General features: G+C 38.1%; 6 protein-coding genes across 9 annotated transcripts; 3 read left to right on the top strand and 3 right to left on the bottom strand.

Annotated features, from left to right (window-relative positions):
- Positions 1-4,470: 4,470 nt before the first annotated feature.
- Positions 4,471-6,328, top strand: Eif2alpha (eukaryotic translation initiation factor 2 subunit alpha). 2 transcript variants are annotated; one of them, XM_077398800.1, is made up of 6 exons: positions 4,471-4,578; positions 4,901-5,144; positions 5,231-5,462; positions 5,541-5,773; positions 5,853-5,968; positions 6,053-6,328. In XM_077398800.1, the coding sequence occupies exons 2-6, from the start codon at positions 4,907-4,909 to the stop codon at positions 6,275-6,277; spliced, it is 1,044 nt and encodes a 347-aa protein (XP_077254926.1). In that variant the 5' UTR covers positions 4,471-4,578; positions 4,901-4,906; the 3' UTR covers positions 6,278-6,328. The 2 variants fall into 2 exon arrangements, with proteins under 2 accessions (XP_077254926.1, XP_077254927.1); XM_077398801.1 differs by having other exon boundaries at positions 4,513-4,660.
- Positions 6,329-6,743: 415 nt separating this feature from the next.
- Rps20 (ribosomal protein S20) lies at positions 6,744-7,646 on the bottom strand. The gene is made up of 3 exons (XM_077398803.1): positions 7,494-7,646; positions 7,154-7,259; positions 6,744-7,052 (listed from the first exon to the last, which is right to left on the bottom strand). The coding sequence occupies exons 1-3, from the start codon at positions 7,494-7,496 to the stop codon at positions 6,796-6,798; spliced, it is 366 nt and encodes a 121-aa protein (XP_077254929.1). The 5' UTR covers positions 7,497-7,646; the 3' UTR covers positions 6,744-6,795.
- A 56-nt stretch (positions 7,647-7,702) lies between these two features.
- LOC143893429 (required for meiotic nuclear division protein 1 homolog) lies at positions 7,703-13,273 on the top strand. 2 transcript variants are annotated; one of them, XM_077398798.1, is made up of 5 exons: positions 7,703-8,303; positions 8,406-8,520; positions 12,206-12,425; positions 12,557-12,906; positions 12,996-13,273. In XM_077398798.1, the coding sequence occupies exons 1-5, from the start codon at positions 7,986-7,988 to the stop codon at positions 13,058-13,060; spliced, it is 1,068 nt and encodes a 355-aa protein (XP_077254924.1). In that variant the 5' UTR covers positions 7,703-7,985; the 3' UTR covers positions 13,061-13,273. The 2 variants fall into 2 exon arrangements, with proteins under 2 accessions (XP_077254924.1, XP_077254923.1); XM_077398797.1 differs by having other exon boundaries at positions 7,712-8,303; positions 12,557-12,914.
- Positions 8,541-11,891, top strand: LOC143893427 (glutathione synthetase). 2 transcript variants are annotated; one of them, XM_077398794.1, is made up of 5 exons: positions 9,708-9,885; positions 10,009-10,022; positions 10,083-10,733; positions 10,878-11,284; positions 11,451-11,891. In XM_077398794.1, the coding sequence occupies exons 1-5, from the start codon at positions 9,838-9,840 to the stop codon at positions 11,876-11,878; spliced, it is 1,548 nt and encodes a 515-aa protein (XP_077254920.1). In that variant the 5' UTR covers positions 9,708-9,837; the 3' UTR covers positions 11,879-11,891. The 2 variants fall into 2 exon arrangements, with proteins under 2 accessions (XP_077254921.1, XP_077254920.1); XM_077398795.1 differs by lacking the exons at positions 9,708-9,885; positions 10,009-10,022 and adding an exon at positions 8,541-8,863.
- Positions 13,211-14,899, bottom strand: LOC143893428 (serine--tRNA synthetase-like protein Slimp). The gene has a single exon (XM_077398796.1). The coding sequence runs from the start codon at positions 14,897-14,899 to the stop codon at positions 13,457-13,459; it is 1,443 nt and encodes a 480-aa protein (XP_077254922.1). The 3' UTR covers positions 13,211-13,456.
- A 57-nt stretch (positions 14,900-14,956) lies between these two features.
- On the bottom strand, positions 14,957-16,511 carry LOC143893431 (zinc finger protein 593 homolog). The gene is made up of 3 exons (XM_077398802.1): positions 16,194-16,511; positions 15,960-16,060; positions 14,957-15,194 (listed from the first exon to the last, which is right to left on the bottom strand). The coding sequence occupies exons 1-3, from the start codon at positions 16,281-16,283 to the stop codon at positions 14,957-14,959; spliced, it is 429 nt and encodes a 142-aa protein (XP_077254928.1). The 5' UTR covers positions 16,284-16,511.
- Between the last annotated feature and the right edge of the window lie 459 nt (positions 16,512-16,970).

Genomic DNA, 16,970 nt, shown 5'->3' with positions numbered 1-16,970 from the left:
TATATTACAACAACGTTTACGTCGTCGAGAGCTAACCATTACTACAATGCGTAATCTTATAGACACATTGAAAACAAATAATATGCATAATTCGGATCTCGAACAGGTATTAATGAGCAATTTTGATGGTTTAAAATTAGAGCTTATTTTAAATGAGTATAGGAATCAAAATGTTGAAAAATCACGGAGGCGGTATACACCACACATGAAACAATTCGCTTTAACACTACATTTTTATAGTCCTAAAGCGTATGAGTTTCTTCGAGAAACACTATTTCTTCCTCATCCATCAATGTTACGTAAGTGGTTGAGCAATTACAAATGTAATGTTGGCTTTTTAACAGAGGTTTTTGAATATTTACAAACAGAAGTGCCAAAGAAACATTTCTTGAAAGATGTTGCTTTAATATTTGATTCGATGGCTATACGGTCACAAATTGTACCTGATCCTAATGATGATAAAAACGTGGGTTTTGTTGATTTCGGTGGTATCTTAAGTGATAATTCTACAGATATGGCTACAGAAGCTTTAGTTTTCCAAATTGTCTCGTACACTGATAAATTTAAATGTCCAATAGCATATTTTTATATTAATAAAATTAATGCAAACATTCAAACACAGTTAATTAAATCTGCTATTGTCAAACTGTATGAAGTAGGTGTAACAGTACGTTCCATAACATGTGATGGGACTAGAACCAATCTTTCAACTTTCGAATTACTTGGGTGTAACATTTCTGGTGATAACATGAAAAGTTATTTTGAACATCCACTTAATAAGTCAAACATTTACTGCATATTAGATCCATGTCATATGCTTAAACTTGCACGAAATGCCTTTGCAGAGTCAAATATGATATCAGACCTTGGTTCAATCTCATTCAATTATATAGAAAAATTACACGCGCTTCAAGAAGTAGCAGATTTGAAACTTGCTAATAAGTTAAGTCATAAGCATATTTATTTTAAAGATAATAAAATGAATGTACGTCTAGCAGCACAAGTATTAAGTAACTCTGTTGCTGATTCCACTGACTTTCTCAGAATAAGCGGACATAAAGATTTTCAAGGTAGTGAAGCAACAACCAAGTTCATCCGTATTATTGATAGATTATTCGACATAATGAATTCACGAAACAGTTTTGGTACAGGTTTTAAGTCACCAATGATGATAAATAACTTACAAATAATTAAGCAAATTTTCGATGATAGCATGACATTCATTTCAAGTATAAAAATAGATGACAAAAATATTTTTCTCCATTCGCGACGTACTTTTGCAGTAGGATTTAAAATGAATACTGAAAGTTATTATAATTTAGCATGTGATTTACTGAACAGAAAAGAGGAACCTTTGAAATATTTGTTGACATACAAGTGTTCTCAGGATCACATAGAATTATTTTTTTCATGCATAAGAAGACGTGGTGGATGGAACGACAATCCTAATGTCTTACAGTTTAAATGGGCTTTGCGGCAACTTTTGTTTAATAATGCTGTTCGTGCTAGTGTGAACGCCAATTGTTTAGGTGATACTTCCGAAACGTGCTCCATATTGCAATTTCGAAAACCGACCCGTGTTACACATGATTATGATACAAACCAAAATTCAGAGGAATCAGAAGCATTTTTAAATCTAGCAAATGATATAAAGCTTTCATGTATACAAGAAAATATTTTGTATTATATAGCTGGTACTATAGTTCGTACATTATTAAAGGAAATAAATTGCCATCATTGTGCAAAAATTTTAATTGAAAAGGAAGTGGCAATGTGTGATAATATTCATAATTATACAGTAGATATTATGAAATATAACTCATTTACACATTTTGTAAATCGCGGAAAACTGTGTTATCCGTCAAGTGCAGTTTTTAAAATTGTGGAAACTGTAGAGAGAGCATTTAAAACAGAATTAATGTTTCGTGGTATGCAAGAAACAAATTTTAAACAAAACATTGTGATGAATACTATACAAACGTTATTGCCAAACATAAAAACAATGTTTACACCTGAACATCCTATAATAGACAATACAGGAGACGAAGATCTTCACGAGACTCAAATAGTTAAAATAATAGCATGGAAATATATCAAACTTCGTATTTTAACTTATTGCAAAAAAGCAACAGAGCGCCATTTTAAAAAACGTGGTACAAGTAGGGCAAAGTTGCACAAGACAATTTTATTCTACCATGTATAATTAATTTACTTTAAAACAATTATTTCTGTTTAATTTCTTTTCAGTTTTATTTGAGTTTCGTATATGTTTTATTTACATTTCTTTATATTTTATTTATCCATAATATATATCTATGTATTTAAGTTTCATAGATATTGTCAAATATTTTGTTTGTGTACATCGTTTTACTAAAAGATGTATCAATGTGTTGAAACTTGAAACGTATTTGTTTTTATTGTGCGTTTTGTTAAAACGTATATGTATGTACAGAGTTTATATACATAAATGTTTAATTAATGTATAATCACTTGCTAAAAGATTGCAATATACTTTAATTGTTTGTACAATTATTTTCGGCATATTATAATCGGACGAACTTTTTATTTAACATATTTTTTGATAGTCATAAAAACAAAATGTGTTTTAATCTATTAGCAACTGACTGACTAATGGTACGTACAAAGTTTTGTTTATGCGAATAGCGATAGTATATTAATTAATATGTGTATATATATATATATATATATATATATATATATATATAGAGAGAGAGAGAGAGAGAGAGAGAGAAAGTTTTCTTTACTTTTCTGTTCAAAGAGATTTAAGTATTATGTTATATATATGAGCGTCTTCTAAATTTAGACTTTTCTGTCACATGTATAACGTTTTTTGAAAAAATTTTAACTTATACACCTAATATATTATTTACTATATATATTCCTAGACCAATATTTATAGTCTGATTTTATACTTAAAATCATCTTCAAATTATTTTAACATATCGGAATATTTCAACATAGCATCTCAAGATAGTCACACATAATAAGATGGTTTTAAATATAAAATATAAGATCATGAATTACATATATCGGCCAATGTACTTCAGATTTAACCATGTATTGCAAACTGAAAATTAAACAATATAACAACTTGAATTCTCAACGTTGTGAATGATCCTACTCTTGCAACATTACAATAATGTTTAATTATTACAATTTTATTATTTACTTATTTTTTTTAGAAATTATTAATATACGTAATACATAAAAATAGATGAGATCTTTTCTTCCTCTTTATATGTGTATTTGATTCTGAAAATTATCATTTATTAAAAGTCTCCTTTTTTGACAAAAATAGAATTTCGGCACAGAAATCTGTGATTTCGGTGTGTTTAAAATGCTTACGAAGGTGAATGTTTTCAGAGTGGATAGTATTTCGAGTCACGTGATTGCTTCAGTTAGTCAGACAAGGATAGCACGGTACCCGTTCAACTATCTCACTCACACAGCTCGGATCGCTTGAGAACAGTGGAGTGCTCCTTCCAGTATGGTTATAGTTCAATGCATTCGTATGATACTTGGGCTGCGTTCGGAAACTTCACCCGGGTGCATCCGCCGAGCCTAATATATCCCGTGTAAACGGACCATTAAGATCCGTCCAGACGGATTGCCACTCGTAGGACCAATCGCCAATCGCCAATTAGCGATTAATTTGTCGAGTAATAAACTATGCTATTTTAACATGGAATTATTAATTCTTTAATGTTGTTTAACGTATAAAGAAAAAAAAAAAAGATTAGGTTGGGGATAATAAATTCGATAATTGGACATTTTCAGCAATTCTATCGATCGTCGATTAACTTACGTCTGTTTCTATGAATGCGGATTAATTTTTAATCTCGCGGTTTAACTTAATTTTTATCTTTTTTAAATTCTTATGTCTATTTCTCTCTACCAATTTAAATTATACATTAATTTTAATCTCGATTTAAATTTCTCAAAGCTAGAAAATTTTTAAAATTTTTTATAGAAGAATTATACATAAAAGAATTTTTCATATTTTAAATTTTTGTAAATATTTCTAGAAAATTATTTTAAACTACTTATTTTTCATCTTTAAATTTTAGAAGTTTTCTTCAAAAATTATATAGAATATAGAAATTTTTTAATATTTCAAAATTTATACATATAATTAATATGTAAACAATTTTAGAAAAAATGTAAACTTTTTCAGATTTCCGAAAATGTTCCAATTCGTATAAATATTAGGAATTTTGAAAAATAATTTTAAGGAACGTAAAGAAATCTATGAGAAAAATTTTCACCATGCGTGGAGTTTCATTTTTGTGCAAAATGCACGAAAATACAAATAATTTTTTTCATGGCTTTTAAATAATTTGAGAATAAAAAAATTATGTTTCACATAAATATTTGAAGTCATGTCATAAATAACTTTTGGCTTAAAAAATCGGATATTTTCTCATCCATTTCTTCGCACATCCGTTCTCGTTTCGTTTTCAATAGAAAAAAGTGTAAAAGGTGCAAATGAGAACAGATCGACGATCAATGTTACCACGCTGGGCGACGTCTCTTCATAAAAAGGAGTCAACAAATTACGTGAGGTTTTTCGCAATTCTAAACTCAATCCGTTCGTACAGATATAGGCAGGATTTATCTTTGCGCGAGAATAATTATTTAGGTAACGATCGGAACGATATCGGTGTTTCTTTTACCAACATTTCAGAATACTAACCTACAAGTTAACCTATCACCCTCGTTTCTCCAATCAACGAGCTCGACTGGAAACTTGAGTATTTCTCGCGAAAAAATAAATGATCAGTTACATATATATTTTTGCCAAATACCGTTTCCTCGTATCACTAGGGTGTTGTTCTTAACGCCGCCCGTATTGTACGATCTCGCCTGTTTTTTTTTTCAGTGAAACATGGTGCTGTCGTGTCGATTTTACAAGGAAAAGTATCCGGAGGTGGAGGACGTGGTGATGGTGAATGTACGCAGTATAGCCGAGATGGGCGCGTACGTGCACTTGTTGGAGTACAACAACATCGAAGGCATGATCCTGCTCTCCGAACTCTCCAGGAGACGTATCAGGTCTATTAACAAACTTATCCGAGTAGGCAAAACCGAGCCGGTCGTTGTTATTCGCGTGGACAAGGAGAAAGGTAGTTTTCATTGCGGACGTCTTTCACCGGTTTACATAAATCGTCAATGTCGAAGTGACGAAAGGTATATGTATCGTGGATTCCAGGTTACATCGATCTGAGCAAGCGTCGCGTGTCCGCCGAGGATGTGGAGAAGTGTACCGAGAGATACGCCAAGGCTAAAGCTGTTAATTCAATTTTAAGACACGTGGCGGAACTTTTGCACTACGACAATGACGATCAGCTGGAGGAACTCTATCAGAAAACGGCCTGGCACTTTGAGGAAAAGTACAAGAAGCAGAAGGCGTCGGCTTATGATTTTTTCAAACAATCAGTATTGTAAGCAAAATTCAATTACAAGCGCAAAATGTATTCTAGTTTATCTAGAGATATATCTGTGAATGTGAACAATTTTAGGGATCCCTCCATTTTGGCCGAATGCGGTCTGGATGAAAACACGAAGGAGGTGTTACTGAATAACATCAAGCGAAAACTCACCTCGCAAGCGGTGAAAATTAGAGCGGACGTGGAAGTGGCGTGTTACGGCTACGAAGGAATCGACGCTGTGAAGACCGCGCTGAAGGCTGGCTTAGCTCTTTCCACCGACGAACTTCCCATAAAAATTAATTTAATTGCTCCTCCGTTATACGGTACGTTTTACATTTATCTTTCGAATCGATCGTACTATGATCACGATGTTTCATCTTATATAATATATGATTATTTCAGTCATGACGACGTCCACCCCGGAAAAAAGTGACGGCTTAAAGGCGTTAGGCGACGCCATCGAAGTCATACAGAGTAAGATAACGTCGCTCGGTGGTGTATTCAATGTTCAAATGGCAGTAAGTTTCACGGACGACGCATATTAATCTAATTCATTCGCGTAATAAGGGAACTATACCGTCGTTTCTTGTCTGTGATATTAGCCGAAAGTCGTTACCGCGACGGACGAGGCGGAATTGGCGCGACAGATGGAACGAGCGGAACTCGAAAATGCGGAGGTTGCCGGTGACGACGAGGATGAGCTGGAAGGAATGGAGGGTGATTTTAGCGGTGGTGAAAGTACCGAGCGGAACAGCAAAGGTATTGAACAGAATGGCAAAGCGATCGACGAGGACGACAAAGAAGATATGTCCGAGGAAGAAAATTGAAGATATATACATTTACATATATATATATATAAATAAATATATATATATTTGTGAAAATAATTAAGTACACATTCGATTAGCCGACAGATATTCGCATGTGTTTCTCAATTGCAGGTAGAATTTAATAAAATATTCTACCGTCTTGCTGGACATGCCAGCGTCATGTTTCAATAAATACGAACGTGAAAGGTGTAAAAAATTAATTGTAATTTATATAGAAACGAGATTTTCTACTGACTTGGTATACAATAAACGATCTGAAGGCAGAGGTTTTTATTTTTGACAAAGAGAACTCCATTGCATTGTTCCAATTATCCGTTCGTAATGAATTGAGTGTTATTTAAAAAATAATTGCGAATTAAAACAGAAACGGAAAGAACGCGGTTCTTAATGTTAAAATGTGTTTTGAGCCTTTTTTGGTCATATTAATGTAGGTATTTGCAGATGTATCGATATACGTTTCAAGTTTTTATTAAAAACTGTATTCTTTATTAAAACCGCAGTTTTAACGACATTGTTTATTCATTAGCAATCGTCACTTCCACCTCTACGCCAGGCTCGATGGAGATGCTCGTGATTTGTTTCACAATCTCCGACGGCGAATACAAATCGATCACTCTCTTGTGAATTCGCATCTGGAAGCGATCCCAGGTCTTCGAACCCTCGCCGCAAGGTGTTTTGCGGGTCGTTATTCGCAGAATCTTCGTTGGCATGCGAACAGGTCCTTTGACCTTCAATTTTTGCTTCTTTGCTCCATTGATCAGTTCCGCGCACACTGAGACAAAAATAATAATAAGTTATTAGCATTTAATTGTCAAATAATTAGCTGAATAAATTTCATTGGCAAAATAAATGGTACGTTTGAGTCCGACTCACCTTTCTCGAGGGACCGAACGTTGCGCGACGTGAGGGTGATACGGATTCGATGAATGGGAGTGACCTCCTGTCCCGGTTTCTCGGGATTGTCGACCTTGGTCGTCGCCTGATATAAAAAAAAAAAAAGAACATCAATCCCTTTACGGACACAATATACAAAGTATTCGCGCGGTACATTAATAACACTTTGCGTGGACAAGTTCAGAGCGGGTCCCGTTCGGCTTCGGATCGCCTAACCTAAATCGGCGACCCGACGCGACGCGTACGACACGAATATATCGTCGCCACGGCAGAATTAAATCTCTAAAATTGTTAAAACAACGTTGCCCGAAGCACTTACCATGATTGATCCTTCGTACTGGTCGAGATAACCAATTTATACCGAGCAAAACTGATCAGCGCTGAACCAGTACTCCGATCTCCAATAATTTCCACGTGCAAGACGTAAGAGAGGGTTGGGCGTTTGGGCGTCGGGCAGCGCCACGCGCCACTACCGCGACGATGAGACCGGAAGGACGACCATAACCTGGCAACCTGGCGTCTGGCGTTTGTCCGCGACATAACCTCAAATTCGTTCACAGCGAAACGTGCGGTACGTGCGGTGTATGACGTAAACGATACGTATATTTTAAATGACAATAATGACTGACAGTAGTAATATCGGCTTGAAGAACGTTATCGAATAGTGAACAAAGTGTTGCATGACGATGATGCTCGTGCGCGCGTTATAAATGTACATATAAACACACGAGTTTCCTTCCAGTTTTGTCCAAAGACCCGAGAGGTATTTGCACCGCAATAGGTATACTTTTATTAATGAAAATCTGATAAAATGAGTCTCGCAATGATTCAGAGGCTTGTGATAGCGAGCTGCCGAGGTAAGATCGACATTGACGGATTACGAAGGGTCGCGTCGAGCCCGGGGATCTTGCACGGAAGGACGGCGGTGATAAACACCTGGTTTCCTCCCACGCATTACACGCGCGTTATTCACAGGAAACCTTTTCACGATTCTGCAATCCGCTCGGAACGAATTAACGCAAAAGAGAACGAACGCGAGGTCGTGGACAACATATCCACGTTTCAAATAAAAAAGGGACCGTCCAGGAGAAACAGAGTCGCGATAAGCGACAAGGTTCTAAAGTCTAATGTAAGTTTGTTGTATGAGGAATCAGGGGCGTTGCCTCGCGCGATTGCCTCGTAAACGAGAAAAAATGAGAGGAATATGTGTGAAAGAATTTTTCTTTGTCAGGCATGGAGCGCGAAAGCCTTAGCCACCGCTGAGGAATATAATTTGGAAGCTTTAGCTTACGGCCTGTTGGATCAACAGTTATATATTCCCAGTAAAATATCTACATCGATCGATCGTAAGTATCTTTAATCTAACTGGGGTTTCTCGACGTTTCTTCTTTTCTTCTTTTCTTGTGAAATAATATCGATAACAAGAGTTGAGTAAGCGATTGCGTGAGATTGCGTGAGATTGCGAGAGATTTCGTGAGATTGCTCGAAGCGAACGTAAGTTTTTGAGCTACACCGAGTGTATCGACCTCTTCGAGTTTATCACTGTCCCGTTCTCCCGTTTGATTCGTCGCTCAATCATGCTCGTGCGTATAAAGAGCAGACAGTTGATTGGAATCGTCAGTGCTACTTAGTTGTCGGCTGGTAAGCTCGTGATTACACGAGAATTTCGTGTTAAATTTTTGCCTCGAGGTAAATCGATATATTTGATGTTCTTTTTATTTTGATATACATAATTACGCGAAGTTCATTATTTCAAATACAATAAATTAAGAACTATCAAATACAGTGAAGTGATTGTTATAATTTTCATTACGAATCCTCGTACTCGTTTTTCGTTGTGAAGAATATCTTATCTTTGTGCATAATTGCAAGTCAAAATAAACATTGTTTATTTATACAACTTAACAAAGCTTCAGGAGATATTAAAAATCGATTCGGATGCTTTAATTGGAAAAAAAAAAACAAAGTAAAATAACAGCGTACTCCGTACCTAGAAATTAGAAACTTTTGGTAATTATGAAGGAGAGGAGGGGCTTTCTCACCGATTTGGCTGAAACTTGACAATTTTGTGTATTTTGGTGCGTAAAACATGAATCTATAAGTTAAAATTGTCTCTCTCAATTAGGAAAAAAGTATTATTTTAAGTACTAAAATTGACGGTTGCGCAGTGACGTAAAAGTTCATGAATTTACAGCAATAGTGCGGTACAAGGGCAATCTGTCCTATAATAGTCTGGCGCCTAAGCGGCTTACTTTAATAGTGTGCTATTATTTGACTTTGTGTTTATTATACTTTGTATTTATATAGACTTTTCGATATACCAATTATTTTCTGCTTTAAAAAAAGCATAAACTCTATTTCTATTATCTTTTTTAACTGTATGATTAAAAAAGATAATAGAAATAGAGTTTATGCTTTTTTTAAAGCAGAAAATAATTGATATAACCATATATGGTTAAAAAAGATAATAGAAATAGAGTTTATGCTTTTTTTTTTAAAGCAGAAAATAATTGGTATATTGAAAAGTCTATATAAATGCAACGTATAATAAATACAAAGTCAAATAGTACATAATTAAAGTAAGGTGCCAGACTATTATAGGACAGATTGTCCTTGTACTGTACTATATTACTGTAATTTCATGCACTTTTACGTCAATACGCATGAATCATGATCACGTACGTCTGCATCATATATATCGTATCGCATCGGTATGACAGACATCCTAACTATGCCACTGTCAATTTTAGTTAATAACTTTTTTCCTAATTGAGAGCGACAATTTTAACTCATAGATTCATGTTTTACGCACCAAAATACACAAAATTGTCAAGTTTCAGCCAAATCGGTGAGAAAGCCCCTCTCCTTCATAATTACCAAACTTCTGAAGCATAATTTAATTTGGAAGGATGAAGGAAGACACGCAAGCGACAATGAAACTGCCTATCCCACTGGATTTGCCAAAAGAAGAATTGGAGGAATTAGTAGACAAAGCGAAGGATTGGGCGCTCATGAATGGGATGTGCTTGAGATCGAAAAAAAATTTCGACGGAGATGTCTTGCAATTCGCGCCGTTCACGCTTTTCCCGTCGCCATTCCCCCGAGAGGAGTTTCATAACGCTTGCAATATCCAGATCATTTTGAATATACTCGTACATAGAGTAGCTCACGATTACGACTTTTTAAACGATACCTTGCAAGAGACTGTAAAGGTGGATGACTTTACTAAAAACTTGTTCAATATCTATGAGATTATTCGCAAGGAAGGGACCGCACAGAAAATATCCCTTGGCATGCTACGCTCAGATCTTATGTTGGACACAAGTTGTCCCAAGAAAGACACTGAAATGCTCGAGTCTCACTGTTGCTGGAAGCAAGTTGAGATAAATACAATCGCCTCTGGATTCGGTTGGCTAGGACCCGCGTCTACGCAACTACATAAGTTTGTCCTGCAAGAGCTCGGCTACACGGCCGAGCTGAAAAATCTTCCTGAAAATAATGCTCTGCGAGCACTGTGTTCGGGTTTGACAGAAGCATGGAATCTATACGGCGACTCACAGTACGTTTGTAATTTCTATAAATTTACTTCTAATCTTGCAATTTGTCGTTATTTACTCAATCTTGTTTACCAGTTATATATTATTTTATGTTATCATCGGTGGAGTATTTCAATTTTCACATATTCAAAAACACGTGATTGCAGATCAGTTATTTTATTTGTTATCGAAGATGTTACGTACAATATTTGCGATCAACGTTTTCACGAGTATGAAATACGAAAGCAGAATCCGAGTATAAAAGTAATTCGTAGAAATCTGACGCAATTAGCGGCCACTGCGAGACTGGGCTCCAATATGGAGCTAATGGTGAACAATTATGTCGTGGCGGTAGTTTACTATAGATGCGGCTACGAGCCCGGTCAGTATCGCACTGAAAAAGAATGGGACGCGAGGTTGCTGATCGAGAGGTCATTAGCAATCAAATGCCCGAGCATTCAATATCACTTAGCCGGCACGAAGAAGGTTCAACAAACTCTCGCAAAGCCCGGCATGGTTGCACGTTTCTTAAAGGATGAGAAGACGGCGGCGAAAGTCAAAGAAGTATTCGCTGGTAGGCGATTGTTTTCTTATACGTTGGAATAAGTTACAGAAAAATGTTTGCTAATATTAATAATGCACATACATGTAATAATATTTATTATTTAATTGCATGTAAAGTGAAATTATATGGATTATATACAGAATAAAAATATGAAATGTACGATTTTTCGTTTCAGGTCTTTATCCTCTGGACTTTGACAAATATGGGGACGCCGCCGTAGAAATGGGTATCTCGAATCCTCAGCGTTTCGTGTTGAAACCACAGAGAGAAGGCGGTTGTAATAACTTGTACGGGACAGATATCAAGGATTTTCTGGAATCTGTGAAATCTAAAGAAACTCGAGTAGCTTGGATTCTTATGGATCGGATTTATCCACCGGTGCACAGAAATTATGTTGTGAAATATGGAAACGGATATATGAATTTAGAGACGAAAGAGCTAGTCTCGGAGTTAGGCATATTCGGCGTTATCATTGGAGACGATAAGAATATTATACTGAACAAACAAGCTGGTCACATGTTAAGAACTAAATTATCCACTGATAACGAAGGCGGTGTAGCGAGCGGTCTAGGTGCTTGCGACAGCCCGTTTTTAATCGACTGATGCATAAAATGAATTGAATTGCAAAAATTATACTCGTTATGCAGCTACGTTACGTCATTCCTTTCTCAAAGCAATACCGTCTTCTATCATAAATCTGAAATTTGTATAAATTGAAATTGTATACGTACATTTATAAGTACACAAATATATATGTACGCGCACGCATACGCACGCGCATGTGTACAAATGTGTTGAAATTAAATGTATTTACCAATCAAAACTTTTATTCCATCATTAAAATAAATAAAATCCTTCCTACTGCTTCCAAGTCAAAGAATTAATTAAAATTAATTCGATTTGTTCTGTATCTTCTTTTTTTTTTTGCAGCCTTGCCTGACGTTATACATGCGGTGGCCAAGTACGAAGTAGGGCACGAACCACGAGAGATCTTTTTCTTCCGAGAAGGTAGCATTGTTATGTGGAACATTTCTGATCTCGAATGCGGCAACCTATTGCAATTTTTGAGACGTTATGAGCAAAATCGTTACATGGAAGAGCTGGTTCATACCGAGAGCGAGTTAATGAATTATACTTATGCCGATTCTGGGTACCTTTAATTTTGTTTTCGTTACCAAATGCTTTTACATTCATGAACTTCACTGGGTGAAATAAATTGTAAAGTACTTGGACAAATGAATATTTTCCAAAATAAATTTAGTAATTCTCGGTATCCAATAGGAAAAAAAGCCACTTGAAGGATGGCGCTATTATCCTGGCGCAGGAAGCTGGGAATTTGGATAAGTACACGTTCTCCAACGCCATGGCGCAGTCCGTCAAGTTAGGGATATGGGAAGCATCGTTGAACCGCTATGTCGACTCGATCGAATTCGTTACGGAGGATCTAAAAGTTGGCAAGCAAATTCGAATGACGCAGCACGAGGTGTTGAGAAAACAGGGCGAATTATTCGCCCTTAGACATCGAATCAATCTAACGTCGGATCTGTTGGATACGCCTGATTTTTACTGGGAACGAGACGACTTGGAAAGCTTGTATCAACGAATATGTGGATATTTTAGCATCGCCAAACGTACGAGAGTAAGCATTCAATATAACATCTTGTTGCCTTCTGTGTACGACACTGATATTTTTTGTACGATATATATTTTTTACACGCAGGTGATGAACGAGAGATTAAATCATTGCTTGGAACTGGTGAGCATTTTATCGTCGCATTTGAGTGATCGTCATCACGTTCGTTTGGAGTGGATGATTATCGTACTTATTATGGTGGAGGTAGCTTTCGAAGTTTTGCACTACATCGATCGGTACCTCGTAAAATAGCAACCCGATAGTAACAGATAATACCGCTTACGTTGTACACAAAAACCAAATACTATGTATACTATGTATATATTTCCTAAATATACATTACCACGCATAATACATTACCGATACATTCTGCTCTAAAAATATTATCTCGTCGAGTTTACAAATCGTATTCTAATTATCAATCGATCGCTCCAATGTATTTTACGGCATTGACTTTCCGCGAGACTTGAAAAGTTTGCCTATTTTTTACGAAATAAGATGTCGTAATAAAGCTATAGCTATAGCTATAGATGAAATTTCTTTTATCGCTAATTTACAACACGATCGTTTGACAGTACAAATTCAGCAATCTTTGGTGGAATCACGAACCTATCGGGATTCTGTTCGAGCAGGCAAGCTAGAAGACGCGGAACGGAGAGAACAGTGCCCGATATTACCGCGGGGAAGCCCCTGCCGGTGGGCGTTTGATAGGCAATCAGTAATCGTTTGCTTAAATAGTCACCGTACGTTGATAGATGACCGATTTCGATGTACCGATTCATAAACGGCGACCACATCTCGAAAGATACGCGCATTTCCTCACAAGATTCCAATTCGGACGCGGATCGCATAACGACGCGGTAGTGATCGCACAGATCGTCGTACAACCTGCATACGGTCTCCAAAAGTTCCTCGAACAGTATTCCGTAATCTTCGCCCTTTGAGTCCTTCGCCACGACAAAGGCATGCGCCACAGAAGCCTGACACGCCGCGAACAAACCAGAGGCGTGCGAATTTTGCGGCGTGTACCGTCGGCCGGTGGCGAAGTACTTGAGCGGGAAATGCTTGGGATTTATCAGCTGCTTCGTATGCAACGCCAGGAAAGAGATCAAGCTTGCGCCGCCGACCAGATGCATGCGATTCGGCGAGCCTCTCTCGACCTCGTTGTGATCCTGTATCACGAATGCGGCCATAGGATCCTCGTGATTCAAACCGGACGCTTCCACGAGGAGACTGCGGCTGAAATCCGTACCGATTATCCTGACCATATCGTTCCCACCGAGAACTCGGCCCGCGTGCGCCAGCGTAGCGAGCTCGAACAAGGCCGCGTCGTTGCTCAAATAATAACAAATAGGATTCTTGTACTCCAGCAGGTCTAGGCTCGCGCCAATGTCGACGTGACTCCTCCTATTCTCCTCTGACATCTCGGTCGCGCTGCCGACGCTCTTCATTATCACCGATTCGCCAACAGGCGTTCTAGGATCCAACTCGTTCGGCAACTTCAATACCCTTTCTATTACGTCTTCTTCCAGATCCCAGATCGCTCGCTTCATCGTCTTTACATCTTGCCGTATGATCCTTAACTGCGTACGCAATTTGCGCACCTCCTGCTTCTGCTCGGCAGTATGCTCGGCGCTTCGCAGGATTTTCAGGCGATCGACGAGTTCCGTATCGTGGTCCTCTAACGCGTATTTGTCGGCGACCATCTTTATATAAAAATTCCAAGCTTCCTTCAATCGAACTATGTCCACGTCCATCCCGCGCGATGCTAGATTCTTCCGCAGTTTATCCACATTGGCAAATCTTTCGTCGAAGTCCAGATACGGAGAGAGATACGCGAACGCTTTGTAAGCCTTATTGCCGGAAATGTACAGTGCCGAACCGTAGCGTCGCTCGAAGCTCGAGAGGAAAGTCGTTCGACGAACATCGCGCATCAAAATTCCGTACGTACGCTTTAAAGCGCAAGGGAATCTACGTAGATTGTTAGTCATCGTGTCCCAATTTAACGTCTCTCTCGCGTCACATTCGAAATGAATTACGAGATACCTCTATTCGTTTATTTTCATCGCTTTAGCATTTGGCTCAGCATCCATGTCCTTTTTATCGAGATCTTCCCGGGTCACGGTGTCGATCTTCCGCTTCTGTGGCGTAACGTAACTTCCTTTGCCCGCCGCTCTTTCCGAGTCTTCGATACTATACGGCTCCAATTCAAGCGCTTTCATTCGCCGTTTGTGCGCCTTGGTGTTGAAGTGAGCGTGCAAAGCGGCATTGGTTATAAAATACCTCCTAGAATCAAATCATGCATTTCTTAGTTTTATATAACAATGTGAATATCGTTCTTTATATTTCATAAAAGATTGCGTTACTCCAATGTCTATTTTTATCAACGTAGATGAACTTTAATCTCGGTTCTTCAATCACATTTAGTTGACGATGCGTCACTTATAGCACGTCATTTTGAAATAACATTCTTTCGCCCATTTCTATCGATATAGATTAATTTTAATCACTCTTAAAATTAATCTATATTAGTAGAAATGGACAAAAAAATGTTATTTTAAAATGACATACTACAAGTAACGCATCGTCAACTCGTATGTGATTTAACGTATATTATCGGGTAAACGTACTTTAAAAAAAAGACAACGTTATTTCTTCTATGGAAATACACGCTGTATATCGTAATAATATCGTTCTTCGCGGAATATCTGATGAAAACGCGCAAGTTAAAGTTTTCTCACGTTACAGTGGAAGTAAAACGGTTTCTACGCACGTAATAATAAATGTTTATTTATTCAATCCCTCGAGTACCAAATTTTAATTGGAGGGGTAAAAGCCACAGTGGCGTAAGTCAACGTTCTCAAAATATTGACTTACACCACTGTGGCTTTAACTCCTTCAATCATTTCAATTCTCGTGTTATCAAGTATAGGAGTTACCTTCCTCTCTTTACTATCACACGGCACAAAATAACTCAAACTTGTAATAATTTGTCGTTTTCACGTTAATCGCTTTGCGCGAGAAGTTAGGTTAGATCGCACTAGGACTTACGCGCAATGCACGCAGTAATGCTGCGCCGCTCCTGGCTTGTCAAAATCGACCTCCTGGTTCAGCAGCTTCTTCACGTTTTCCTCCTTCAGATCCTCGTCGATCTAGAAACGGATACGCGATTAATCGGCGAGCGACGATCGCGAGACACGTCCGCGGGGTCCGGGCCGGCCACGCCACGCGTCGAAGAGGTTACGGTTACACAAAATCGGCCGGCGCAAACGGGCGTAAACTCACCTCGTCCAGGTCCTTCGTTCTCCGTTTCGTTCGCCAACCTTTTTTCAGATGCGTATCGCCTCTGTGATACTTCTTGCGTTTGTACGTCATCGTCGAGAATCTACGAAGTCACGCCCGGTCGAATTCGACGGGCACGTACGAGAAAAATTCGTAAATATCGTTGCACGCGGCCACTTCCGTATCCGTGATCGAGGCCTCGAGGCGATCGCGATCGAGCGCATCGGAAGCGACGGCGTTTGCGCGGAGAGTGATGGAACCTGCGGTCCACTCGACGCTACAAATGCTTCGAAGCATTCCTCTTCTGCTTTCTTTCAATAAAGGCCCAGTTCAACAGTGGCCAGTTTAGCTTAACTAGTAGTTAACTCTCACTCTTCGTCTCTATCTAACCTTTGAGTTAAAAAGAGACAGAGAGTGAGAGTTAACTACTAGTTAAGCTAACTGGCCACTGGCCACTGTTGAACTGGGCAGAAAGAAAGAGAAGAAGAGAACGCTTCGAACATTTGTAGCGTCAAGTGGACCGCAGCCGGAGTATCGCAAAGTTTTGAAATTCATAAATTGGTGATAGATATTTATATTTCTCTGCCTCGCGGTTTCGGGGATGGACTTCCGTGTATACGTAATACAATATTTTATTCGCTCTTTCTTCATCACATCTATTACTACGTTTACGCGAGCATTGTTTACGCGGAGTAAACTATCGCAATAAAGTTACCACAGAAGTAACGCTCGCGTAAACGTAGTATACGTTTGTCTAGTTAATTTACATTACTTCGCGTT

This window comes from Temnothorax americanus, unplaced genomic scaffold (assembly GCF_048541705.1).
Source record: "Temnothorax americanus isolate GAGA-0224 unplaced genomic scaffold, ASM4854170v1 Scaffold12, whole genome shotgun sequence".
In the NCBI taxonomy this organism is placed as follows: domain Eukaryota; kingdom Metazoa; phylum Arthropoda; class Insecta; order Hymenoptera; family Formicidae; genus Temnothorax; species Temnothorax americanus.
The sequence above is the reverse complement of the archived record's forward strand: the minus strand, read 5'-3'. Positions and strand labels throughout refer to the sequence as shown.